The 12,645-nt window shown below is 33.6% G+C and overlaps 1 protein-coding gene across 10 annotated transcripts in view; it reads left to right on the top strand.

Moving 5' to 3' along the window:
• The window catches only part of STK31 (serine/threonine kinase 31), a 66,506-nt gene extending 54,164 nt beyond the window's left edge, over window positions 1-12,342 (top strand). For all 10 annotated transcript variants that reach the window (XM_031940596.1, XM_031940595.1, XM_031940594.1 and 7 more), the window contains 2 exons: window positions 2,109-2,177; window positions 12,097-12,342. In XM_031940596.1, coding sequence (XP_031796456.1) covers window positions 2,109-2,177; window positions 12,097-12,318 — 291 coding nt within the window. In that variant the 3' untranslated portion in view covers window positions 12,319-12,342. The remainder of the gene's footprint in view (window positions 1-2,108; window positions 2,178-12,096) is intronic.
• Window positions 12,343-12,645: the final 303 nt, after the last annotated feature.

Genomic DNA, 12,645 nt, shown 5'->3' with positions numbered 1-12,645 from the left:
TCCTCATTTCTTTGTGATATCTTGGGGTTATCAGATGATAAGAGGAGGCTGCTCACTTAGTATATCCCTTGGCTCATGATCAGACCATTTCCTTTTCCCTCATGTGTGTCCCTATACAGCCTTTATCCCATTCCTTCTAAGTTCCATTATGTATTAAACCAAAAAGACTTTTCACACTGATTTTTTTTCTTTTAAAAAAGTTTTTATTGCTATTTTTGGTTTTTTATATCATCATAGGATCTTGAGGATCTCTTTCCTGCTTCCCCTCCCCTTTCATGCTCTGTGCCCCTAGTTAAAAGTTAAGACCATTCCTGCTTGTGAGGCTTTTACAGTGTAAAGCAGGTCTTCTTAAACTTTTTTTCACTCATGGACCCCTTTTCGCCTGAGAAATTTTTATGTGACCCTGGGTATGTAGGTATATAAAATAGGTATACAAATCAAATATTCACTGATATTAGACCATAAATTTATTTTAAAATAATTCTTTGTTATACATAATTTTATTATTAAAGACAAAAGCAAATTGTATACTAATGAAATGAATGTGCTTGTTTTTACATAAAGAATCAAATTTTGGTGGAATATTAATAGTACAGGATGTAGATCATTTTCCAACGTTTTTCAGAGTTGATCAATATTTTGATATTTTGTGATCCCACATTCAATCATGCAACCCCAGTTTAAGAAGCTTTTGTCCAATGGACACTGAGCAGAGTATTATTGTGTAGATCATTCTTTAAATTTTGTTCTTTTATTCTACATCAATTCGTATAATTTTTTACACGTTTTAAATTGTCCTCTTTGAAATTTCTTACAATGCAATAATATCCATTACATTTTTGTTCAGACAATTCCCTAATTGATGAGTATTTCCTTAGTTTCTAGGGGTCCTCAAACTACGGCCCGTGGGCCAGATGCGGCAGCTGAGGATGATTATCCCCCTCACCCAAGGCTATGAAGTTTCTTTATTTAAAGAGCCCACAAAACTAAGTTTTTGTTTTTACTATAGTCCAGCCCTCCCCACAGTCTGAGGGACAGTGAATTGGCCCCCTATTTAAAAAGTTTGAGGACCCCTTAAATAAGTCCTTTACTAAATAAAAGGAACTTCTGTAGTATTTTTGTGCATGTGGATCCTTTTTCTCTTTTTCAGATCTCTTTGGGGGGGGGTATAGGCTTAGTTAGGGTATTGCTAGGTCACAAGGCACTAGTATTGAGTAACTTTTTGGAGCAGAGGTCCAGAAAGCTTTCCAGAAGGGCTGGACTAGTTCACAGCTCTACTGACTGTGGGAGGAGGGGGGAATGTACCTGTTTGCTCACAACTTCCCTCTGCTCCTCATTATTTGTCATCTACCTTTTTTATCATCTTTGACTGTTTGAGGAGATGGAACCTCAGAGTTGTTGTTATGTATATTTCTCTATTAATGACTTGGAAAACTCTTATAGGATTGCTAGCATCTTGGGTTTTTTCCTTTAAGAACTGTCTTTATAGCTTTTAGCCATTTATTATTTCAGAAATAGACTCCTGTTCATAAATATTTGTATCAGTTCCTTGTATAAGTTGGATATTGGGTTTTCATTTAAGAAACTTACTGCGAAGATTTTTTTTGGGGGGAGACCAAAAGATTTTAAAGTTCTTTTTATGTATTTTTCGAAAATAGAAAGTGTTCCGAGTACAGATGATATTCATCTATTTATTTTGTTGGACTAATAAATGTTTGTGGTCCATAGATAAAAAGTTTATGAAGGTGTGTTAGATGGTGGGAAGAGGCTAAGCTGAGAGAATTAAGTAGGGATTACAGTTTTGTAGAAATAGTGGGATTAAGTGTTTATGGCAGGCAATGAAACCAACTTGGTAAAGCTGATCATTTTTAGTACAGATCTGGGGTTTTAGCATAGGGCTGGGAAGGGGGGGAGTATAATTTAAAAAATATATATCTATCTCTTGCATTGTGAACTTATGATGCACCTATTATCCAAGAGTCATTATATTTATTTCTCTAAGTGATCTCTGTTCCCTTGATATCTGGAAGTGAAGGTAATTAAAGCTTATTCCTGCCTTTCATGTTTTTTTTTAACTCCTAAAGTTATAATGAATATTTATTTTACAGCTTTGTGTTCAGAATCAAGAATTTGAAATAAATGAGGATGGAATTCCTGAAGTAGATGGACTTCATCTGGTATGTAAATTTCTCGTATTTGACTGATTGGGAGCATGTGGAATAATTATTATGCCATTGCTCATATTTAAAATGGGTTAAATGTTTGACCAAAACAGACTTCTCATTTTAAAGTAAATGTTTTTCTAAATTTGGGAAGGGAGATGAAGAAGTTATTATACATTCAATATTATTAAATTTGTATGTAAGTAGAAATTGAGTACCAGTTCTGCATTTTACAGGTAGAAGTTAGATTTTCATTATATTGATCTGTAATCAAATATTGTTTGGTGAGTTTATGGATGGAAAAATTTCTGAAAGGTTTTGTTAGACCCTTGCAAAGCAATGACCTTTACTGTAAACTTTTCATTTTCTCACTAGTATATACACTGACACTAGAGTTGTTTAGTTTGTATTATTGTCTTACTGTAGGGGTTTTGCTTACTATCTCAAATGAGAGTTTACCAATTTGGTATATTTATTATAAGACAAGAAGCTATTACTAATAGATAAATGATCAAAGGATATGAACAAAATAATTCTCAAAAGAATTATAATTATTAAGCTTAAGAAAGAATGCTTCAAACCACCAATAAGGGAAATGCAAATCAAAATCTCTACTGTTTTACCCCACACCCAGAGAACTGGCAGTGATGACACTGGTAGTTTGGTGATGTAATTTACCCTTTGAGAGTTATTTGCTTCCATTCTGAATATTGAACATGTTTGACAATTTTTAGGGGATTTAGATTGAATTTGAGAAATTTGACATAGAACATGATAGTTTCTTAGCTACTTAATGGGAGAGGGAAAATCTTGCTTCCTCTACATAAATTATTATCTCCTGTTTTTTGACTTTTGACCCCATTGGATTTGTTCAGTTTAGTACAAGTAGTAAGTTCTGCTTGTACAGATGAGTTGAAATTACATATTAGCACAGAAATATGGAAACATTTTCTATATTGGGGAGGAGAAAAATCAAAATCAAGAGAGGGAGGAGGATGTCTTTGATAGGGGGTTGTCTTAAAGTGATGATGGCACAAAGCTAATAAATATAACTTTTGTCATCTGGCATTTGAAGGTTTTAAGGAATAATACACTTACCCCTGTGTATGGTAGGGCTGTTTCTCCTTTTCTTGGCAAGAGAGGAATGGAATTGAGTTGACTTAACTGAAGAATGAAGTTGAGAGATTTAGTTTGTGATTGGAATTAGGTCTAATTTAATAAGACTGAATCCTGGCAATACAAATTTCACAGTTTTTGGGAAATTCAAATTTGGAAGTTTAAAACTGTATTAATACTGAATATTTTCTAATCAATGAATTTGTATTGTTATCTGGTTTTTTAAATTTGTTCTTTGCTGCTTCTCCCAGAAAAATCATCCCTTATAATAGAATTTTAAAAAGAGGGGGAAAAGAGATGTTTGTCAAAACTAACCAGCACATGGAAAAAAATCTGATGTTTGCAGTGTTCTATATCACTACATCTCCCTCCTACACCTGCAAAAAAGAGAAAGGGAGAAATATGCCTTTTAATAATTTTTCTTTGAGATCTAGTTTGGTCATTATAATTTTTAAAATTTGTTTTTAAAAATAATTTTTTATTTTTCACAATTACATATGTAAAAACAATTTTTAAAAGCATTTACGTTTTAAAAAATTTTAAATTCTTTCTGTCTTTCTACTCCCTCCTTGAGATGGTAAGCAAGCTAATATTGGTTATATATGTGCAATCATATAAAACATATTTTCAAGTTGACAATTTTGTAGAAGAAAACTTGAAGCAAAAGAAAATGGAAAAACAGTATGCTTTGATCTGTATTCAGTTGGTCATAATTGTACAGCATTTATTTTTAGGCTTTCTCCCCATTTACATTGTTCTAGTCCTGCTTCTGCTTACTTTACTTTGTATTAATTCCTTAAAATCTTTTAATGCATCTCTGTATTTATCATATTCATTGTTTCTTATATCATGGGAATATTACATTGCATTCATGTACCAAGCTTGTTTGGTCAGTCCTCAGTCTGAGAATCTCTTGTTTCAGATCACATCCATGTTCATTGTGGTACATGTTGTAAGATATTTCTCTAGATCAAATTTCTGCCCCACTGATTTTCAGTTTTCTCATCAAATTCTGTCAATTAAAAACTAATTTCTTGGGAAATATTTTGGTGTTTATAATACACCAGGTTGCTGAATTGAATTCTAATCTTTATTCTGTTTTCCTACTTAAAAAAAAAAAACTAATACTGCTTTAATGGGGTTTTTTTGAGATTAGAGGTGTTAATTTTACCTCCTCCCCATTTCTACTTTTAAAATAATTTCTACTGAAATTCTAGATTTTATTGTTCTAACATATTTTGCTAATATTCTGTCTAGTTTTGTCAAAATACATTCTTGGTTTGTTTAGTATGGCAGTAATTCTATAAAGTTGTTTAGGTAGTATTTAATTTTGACTTAATATTGGCCTGGCCAATTCATGAGCATTGAACTTCAATTATTTATATTCTGAATTCTTTAAGGATCACTTTATAATTGTATCCATATAGCTATTGAGTATGCTCTAGTAGATTGACTGCTGACTACTTTTTGCCTTTTTTATAGTGACTTTGTTTAATTTCCCTCTGATTTTAATTTTTTTAAAATATAAGGAAATGTAAAGAAAAAAAATCAATGTTTAATTAAAGGATATCTTAAGAACTTTATTATTCAAACTTTTTTTTAAACCTTCCATCAGGTTCCCTATCTTGTGAATCATGTGTGGAGGTACAAAGGTTTTGAAGTTTTGGAATAGATTGACATAAAGAAAAAAAAATTGACAGGCATTAGAAGAATGCTACTACATCTTTAGCAAGGCTTTTTGATTCTGTGTATGCAACATGAATTTAGCATCTGTACCTTCTTCTCTGTTCTTATCATAATCATCCCCTAACAGATTCATATCACCATTCTCTGCACTAGCATTCTTAGCCCAAGTTCCCTTTCCCCTCTTTGTCTAGAGCTTTTTTCCTGCTACAAAAACTTCTCCTTAAAAAACTATCCACATAGTTTTATTATTGATATAATCAATTATCAGAAATCATGGTTTTCTCAATAGATACAGAAAAAGCATTTGACAAAATACAACACCCACTCCTAATAAAAACATTAGAGAGCATAGGAATAAATGGAATTTTCCTTAAAATGATAACTAGCATCTGTCTAAAAATGCCCATTAGCAAGCATTACATATAATGAGGATAAGCTAGAAACATTCTCAGTAAGATCGGGGTGAAACAAGGTTGTCCATTATCACCACTATTATTCAGTATTGTAAGCTTTGGCAATAAGAAGAAAAGGAAATTAAAGGAATTAGAGTAGGTAATGAGGAAATGAAACTATCACTCTTTGTGATATTATGGTATATTTAAAGAATCAACTAAAAAACTACCACAAACAACTTTAGCAAAATTGCAGGATATAAAATAAGCCTCTGTAAACATCAACATTTTTATATGTTACCACCAAAGCCCAGCAGCAAGAGATAGAAAGAGAAACCCATTTAAAATAATTGTACACAATATAAAATATTTGGGAGTCTATCTCCCAAGAAAGCCTGGAACTATATGAACACAATTATAAAACACTTTGCACACAAATAAAGTTAGATCTAAACAACTGGAATAATATCAGTTACTCAGGGGTAGGTCTAGTTAATATAAGAAAAATGACAATTCTACTTAAATTTATTTATTCAGTGCCATGTCAAATTGCCAAAAAACTATAAAGCTAGATAACAACAGAATCCATCTGGAAGAATAAAAGGTCAGAAATATAAAAAATTAATGGGAAAAATGCCTACCATCTAAAAACTATACTATAAAGTAGTAATCATCAAAACCATTTGGTACTGGCTAAAAAATAGAGTGGCTTATCAGTGGAATAGATTGGGTATACAAGACAGTATTCACTGACTGTAATAATGTACTGTTTGATAAAACCCCAAACTCCACTTTTGGGATAAGAACTCACTTGTTTGACAAGAGTTGCTAAGAATACTTGGAAATGCAATGGTATGGGAGATTCTAATATCTAACATCCTATACCAAGAGAAGTTTGAAATGAGTTCATGATTTAGACATAATAGATGATGTTGTTATAAGTAAATTAAGAGAGCAAGGGATAGATCCATATTTTTTTGCTCAGCATTCATGTGTCCTCACATTCTGACACTATTTTTCCCTTTCAGCCAAAAAAATACATTAAACCAGATCTTTGGAGAAAGAAGGAATTTATGTCCAAAAAACTAGAGAACATTATGAAATGCAAAATGGATAATTTTGATTATATTAAATTAAAAAATTTTTGCAAAACAAAACCAGTTAAGCCAAGATTACAAGGGAAACAGAAAATTGAATAACAATTTTTATAACCAATGTTTCTGACAAAGGCCTCATTTCTAAAATATGTAGAGAATTGACTTGGTCTTCTTATAAATTCAAGTCATTCCTCAATTGATAGTCAAAGGATATGAACAGACAATTTTCATATGAAGAAATGAAAGTCATTTCTAGTCGTATGAAAAAACGCACTAAATCATTATTGCTTAGTAGAATGCAAAATAAGACAGCTCTTGAGATACCGTTTCACACCTCTCAGATTGGCTAAAATGAGAGGAAAAGCTAATGATAAATGTTGGACGGGCTGTGGGAAACTGGGACACTAATGCATTGTTGTAGGTGGTGTGAAATGATCCAACCTTTCTGGAGAGCCATTTGGAACTATGGCCAAAGGGCTATAAAACTGCATACTTTTTTTGATCCAACGGTGTCTCTACTGGGCTTATATCCCAATGAGATCATAAAAGAGGGAAAAAGACCCACAAGTGCAAAAATATTTGTAACAGCCCTTTTTGTAGTGGCAAGAAACTGGAAACTGAGTAGATGTCTATATCATTTGGGGGAATGGCTGAATAATTATGGTATGTGAATATTACTGTTCTATAAGAAATGATGAGCAGGCTGATTTCAGAAAAGCCTGGAAAGACTTACATGAACTGATGCTGAGTGAAGTGAGTAGAACCAAGAGAACATTATACACAGCAACAAGATTTTATTATGGTAAACTGTGAATGGACTTGGTGCTTCTCGACAATGTGGTATTTCAAGACAATTCAAATAGACTTGTGATGGAAAATGCTATCCACAATTAGAGAGAGAATTATCGAAGTTGAATGTGGATCAAAACATAGAAACAAAATTTTAAAAGGTGAAAATACTTTCTTGTGTTTTTTTCCATTTTGGTATGTTTTTTCTTACACAACATGATAAGTATGAAAATATATTTAACCTACATACTATCGATTGCTGTCTTGGGGAGGGGGACATACAGTCTTAAAAAATGAATGTTGAAAATCATCTTTATATGTATTTGGAAAATAAAATGCTATTGAACATTTAAAAAAAATTAAAAAAAGAACCCCTCCTCAACCAGAATTGTTTTCTGCAGGAGGCCTTTATTAATCTCCCCACCTCTTGCTATTCCCTTTCAGTCTGTTGGGCACGTAGTTGCCTCTCTGCCTGGCTTTTTCCATTTCTGTTGGGCAAAGACTGTTACTTACCAACAAGTTCTGGTGCTGGGACTGGGGTTCAAATCTTGTACTTCCTTTGGACTCTGTTTTCTCATCAGTGAAATGAAGATGTTGGTCTCTGAGGTAGATTGAGCTATTTAAATCAACAATTCTTTACTTAGCTTTCATGTCTTCTCACATTCTGACACTACTTTTCCCTTTCAGCCAATTCTATTAAAAAAAACATACATAAAGTAACTACTGGGTGTCAGTCACTGCATTAACTCTGGACTATAAGACAGAAAGCAATCAAGTCCTGCCTCCAAGGAGTCCATATGCTATTGAAGGAAAGCAATATATGCACAGATAATAAATACAAATTATAAATAAAATATATGAAGTAATTTAGAGGAGTGAGTGTTAACTGGGAAAATAGAAAAGGGCCTGGGTTGGAGCCGAGCATAATTTGAAAAGGTAATGGGAGTGTAGGGGAGCCTTATACAAGGGAAGGAATTCCACATCTCCAAGCCTAAGGCAGTTCCGGGCCTAAAGTCCAAATGTTTGGCTGCCATCATCCAAGGGCCGGAGAACAGAGGCCCTGGAGTCACAGCCATTTGCTTACACTCTGAGAGTGGGGTGGACCCAGCAGAGCAGGTTTGATAACGTGAGTTTAGTGAGAGTCTTTACATTTCTAAAGAAAGGATCCACAAAGGACTGTATAATCAGGAAGAGGTGGAACAGACAAGTCTGAAAGGGAAGGATGATGGGACAACAGTCTCTGGGATCCCCTTGGACATCCATGCAGTCTTGAAGTCTGGAGGCAGGAGCTTGACAGATTGGGTGGGAGCCCCTGTGTGTTTGCAGGAAGGATGAGAGCACTGATAAAGCTTTTCCATGGAGGTGTTAAAACACACACACACACACACACACACACACACACAGCTAATTAGCAGTGAGAGTCCCAGGAGTTTGTGTCCTGAATTTTATAATGGACTCCATCCTTGAGTTTCTTTAATTTTAGCAACACTACACAGTCCTGGAGTACAAGGGAAGAAAGCAAGTGGGAGGCAGTTGTTTAGTAATTATCATGATGGCAACAGGAAAATACCAAGTATTTGAAGCATTTTGTGATGGTGGAGAGAACTTTATTGAATTTTTTAAAGCTTCAGGTAACATTTTACTAGGGAAGGTAGGGCATTGACCCAGCATTCAGGAAGTCTGATATTTGCTAGTTCTGTGACCCTGGGCAAGTAACTTAATTCTAACCTACTGGAGAAGGAAATGGCAAACCACTCTAGTGTCTTTGCTAAGAAAACTCCATATGGAGGTCAAGAAAGAGGACACAACCGAACAACATTTTGCTGACATTATATAGAATAGGTGTGCTTATCCTTAGATGTACACAGTCAGGCCTACATCCAGAGAATCATAGCATTTTAGAGCTGGAAGGAGCCTTAGGTGTAAAGTTCCTATCAAGTTTCCATTTTATTTTTTTTTCAGTTGCTTAGAACATAATGAGGGAGTCATTAATTTGATCAAAAATTTATTTTTTAATCAACTTTTAATTTTTTTATTTTTCTCAGCTACAGCTAAATTTTTAAAATATTCATTTTTAAAACTTTGAGTTCCAGATTCTCTCCCTTCCTTTCTCCCTCCACATTGAGAAAGCACATATGAAGTTATATAAAACATTTCCATAAAAGTCATGGTGTAAAAGAAAACAGATCTCCCCTCTCCCCAAAAAATCCTTAAAAAAAATAAAGTAAAAAAAAAAAAACATGCTTCAATCTATATTCAGACGCAATTAATTCTCTGGGTATGGATGGCATTTTAAATCATGAGTCTTTTAGAGTAGTCTTGGATTGAGTAGTATTGCTGAGAATAGCAAAGTCATTCACAATTTGAACAGCAATTTCTGATTTTAAATCCCCAAATAAAAGGCTGTTGATTTTTTCCCCCCTTCCTATTATCAATCTGGAGAAAAACACTTTTTTTAAGAATTTTTTTTCTCCTTGGCAATTTTTTCTCAAAATTTAATTTTATTATTATTTTTTTCACTTAACAAGAATAACATCATTTATTTTCTCTCCCTTTCCTTTTTCCTCCCAGTTCTTCCTTTCCATTAAAATAAAAACAATCCCCTTGTAATAAATATGCACAGTTAAATGATGGGAGATTCCTTTATTGGCCATGGGGCCTGGAATCATGTTCTTGCAGTAACCAGAGCTTAAAGTCTTTAAAATTGTTATTATTTATAATATTATTATATAAATTGTTGTCTTGGTCCTTATTTCATTTAGTGTCATTTCATATGAATCTAATTTCCTTTGAAACTATCATTTTTATCATGTAATAATATTCCAAAAAGTTTACATAATTTGGCCATTTCCTGACAGGTTTGTATTCTCTTCATTTCCATATATTGTAGAGAGTTCATTGAGTACCTTGTTGAAAGGGATTGTCACCATCAGCTCCCAGGTTGGTAGTAAGATGAATGAAACCAGAATCAGGGATGGATTTAGGAGAATAGGGAGATATTCAGGGCCAGAGATCTTAGGAGAAGAGATTGATTTTGATTTTTTAAAGTAATGATGTAGTCTGTGCTATATGGAGAACGGGTGACTGAAGTAGATCAGAGCTAAATATTCAAGGAACTGAGTAAATAACAATTATTAATTGTTAATTAATCAACAATCAGATTTCTATGCATTGGGAGATGGGATAGAAAAGGAAAATCCTTGAAGAAGGCAAGTAATACTAATTTTATAGTGCTTTAAATAATCAGAATAAACTGGATGAAATCTAGTGTCAGATTTCTAGATATGATTCTTTTATATTTCTTTCACTTCACCAAATGTAGAAATGATTGTTCCAGGCTCTGAGGTTATAGAGATACAAAGAGACTGAAAGGAAGAGAGCAAAGGTGAAAAGGGGAAGAAATCTGTTAACATTCATTTCTAGGACCACTTTTTTCATTAGCGGAACCACCAAATTTGAACTCTTGGAAAGAAGATACACAGAGATGAAATCTGTCTTGGAGGAAACACGATTGGGAAAACATTGAGGGATTAATTTTCAAGATAGCTTTCCTTCTTTTAGATACCCAATGATTAGAAAGGAAACACCAGATATTTTTCTAATAAGAGTAGAGAGGACATCAGTAGCTATTGATCAATATGCTTATGTCTCTAAAATTGTGAAGGATTATCTCTCTCTGCATTTGAAGTAGGCTTGATAAAAACATGAGAAAGGGAAAGTCAGAATCGTGCAGAATTTTATACTGCATTAACCTACGTACTTGACTAAAAGATACAAAGAACACAAGATTCTGCTGCTTATTTTTTTTTTTAAAGCATCTTCAAAGATTTCCCCTTTCTATCGAACCATTTTCCAATTCATGGCCCCTTACTTTTCATCTGTGTTAAACCTGACCTCATTGTCTGTACTTACTCAACTCCTTGAATATTATGTAGCTCTGTTCTACTTTAGCTATCCATTCTATCCATTCTGGTTTTAGTGTGGACCTTACCATTACTTTGCTCTTCTAACATCATTATCATTATTGTTATTATTATTCTAACATCAAAAAAAATTTGTGAAATGGAGCCTTAGAAAGATTACTTGATAGATGCAAATACAGAGGTAGGCTTATTCAGGCTGCTTTTCAGTGTCAGAATAAAGCATGGCATGGAGATTCTTCTGTTCTCCTTTGTGGAAAATGTGCTGATTGCATCAAGCTCAACATCCCCAGAGAGATACAGGACCACAAGAGAGATTGGCATCATAATTGACCCAGGAAGAACAAGAATCAGAAAATGCCTGTTTGTAGTTGGATGGACAGTTATTCCATTGTGTTGATCCAGTTGTTCCAACTTGAACAGATACTGATAATGAGATGGGTCCTGAATTGAAGAGGTGGGAGAGAATAGGCTGGGTGACAGTTGGTAAAATACACGGGATTATCTTGAGAAACTCCCTTAGTAGGAAGAAGAAAGTGGTGAATAATTGATTTGAAATGAAAGACATTGAAAAGGAAATGTTTGGCTGTTGTTTGAAAGAGGGGAAAAAGAGGTGTGTGTGTATGTATGTAGGATGTGTGAAGGACTGGGCATGAAAGGAGCATTTTGTTTTCTTCTGATCTGAAATTTTGTTTTCTTCAGGTAGTTTAGCAGTGATCTTTATTCCTTATAAAATGTTCATCTTTATTTTGGACCATGAATGTACTTGATGAATGTATCAGTGGGTTTAGTGTAAATTATACCTTGAGTATTGTGTTTCATTAAAATACTTAGGGAGAAAGAAGGTTATCATTCAGTGTCACCGATTAAAGTGTTTCAGGGCTCTTTGCTTTGAGTCAGTCCTCCTTTATTTATTATTCTGTTTTGTTTCCAGGATGATGATGTCAAGACCCTGCTGTCCAGTTTAATCTACTGTAGAAATTCAATGACCGCTGAACAGGTCTTGAATGCTGAGTGTTTCTTACTGCCTAAGATAACATTAATTACATACCCTGAAAAAGATTCTGAATGTGAAGAGAAGGAAGAGCTTGAGGAGGAGAACTTGGATATGTATGATGAAAAGGCCAGAAATAGCGAAGACAATTTTGACCAGTAAAACAGTTTTTCCTTTTGCTTCTCAGATTTTAGTTTTTCCATTTTGTTTAGTTTGAATTAAAGCAACTAAAAAGTTAACAATTACATTTCTATAATTCTGGAAGAGTCCAGATTGTTTTCCTATTTTTCATGTATTCAAAAATAAAAATAAAAGATGTTTGGATAAACAGAACACTGCTTTGTGTGATTTGTATGGAATTTTATTGAATTTAGAATTATTAGAGAAATTTTAAATTATATTACTACTTTGGAGACTTGAATAACCAAATTAGGAACTTTGCAGTATTGGAAAGGGGTTGAATTTATTTCTTGTTATCAGTATGCATAT

Source organism: Sarcophilus harrisii, chromosome 5 (genome assembly GCF_902635505.1).
Source record: "Sarcophilus harrisii chromosome 5, mSarHar1.11, whole genome shotgun sequence".
Classification (NCBI taxonomy): Eukaryota; Metazoa; Chordata; class Mammalia; order Dasyuromorphia; family Dasyuridae; genus Sarcophilus; species Sarcophilus harrisii.
This window is presented reverse-complemented; position numbering and strand designations above follow the sequence as displayed.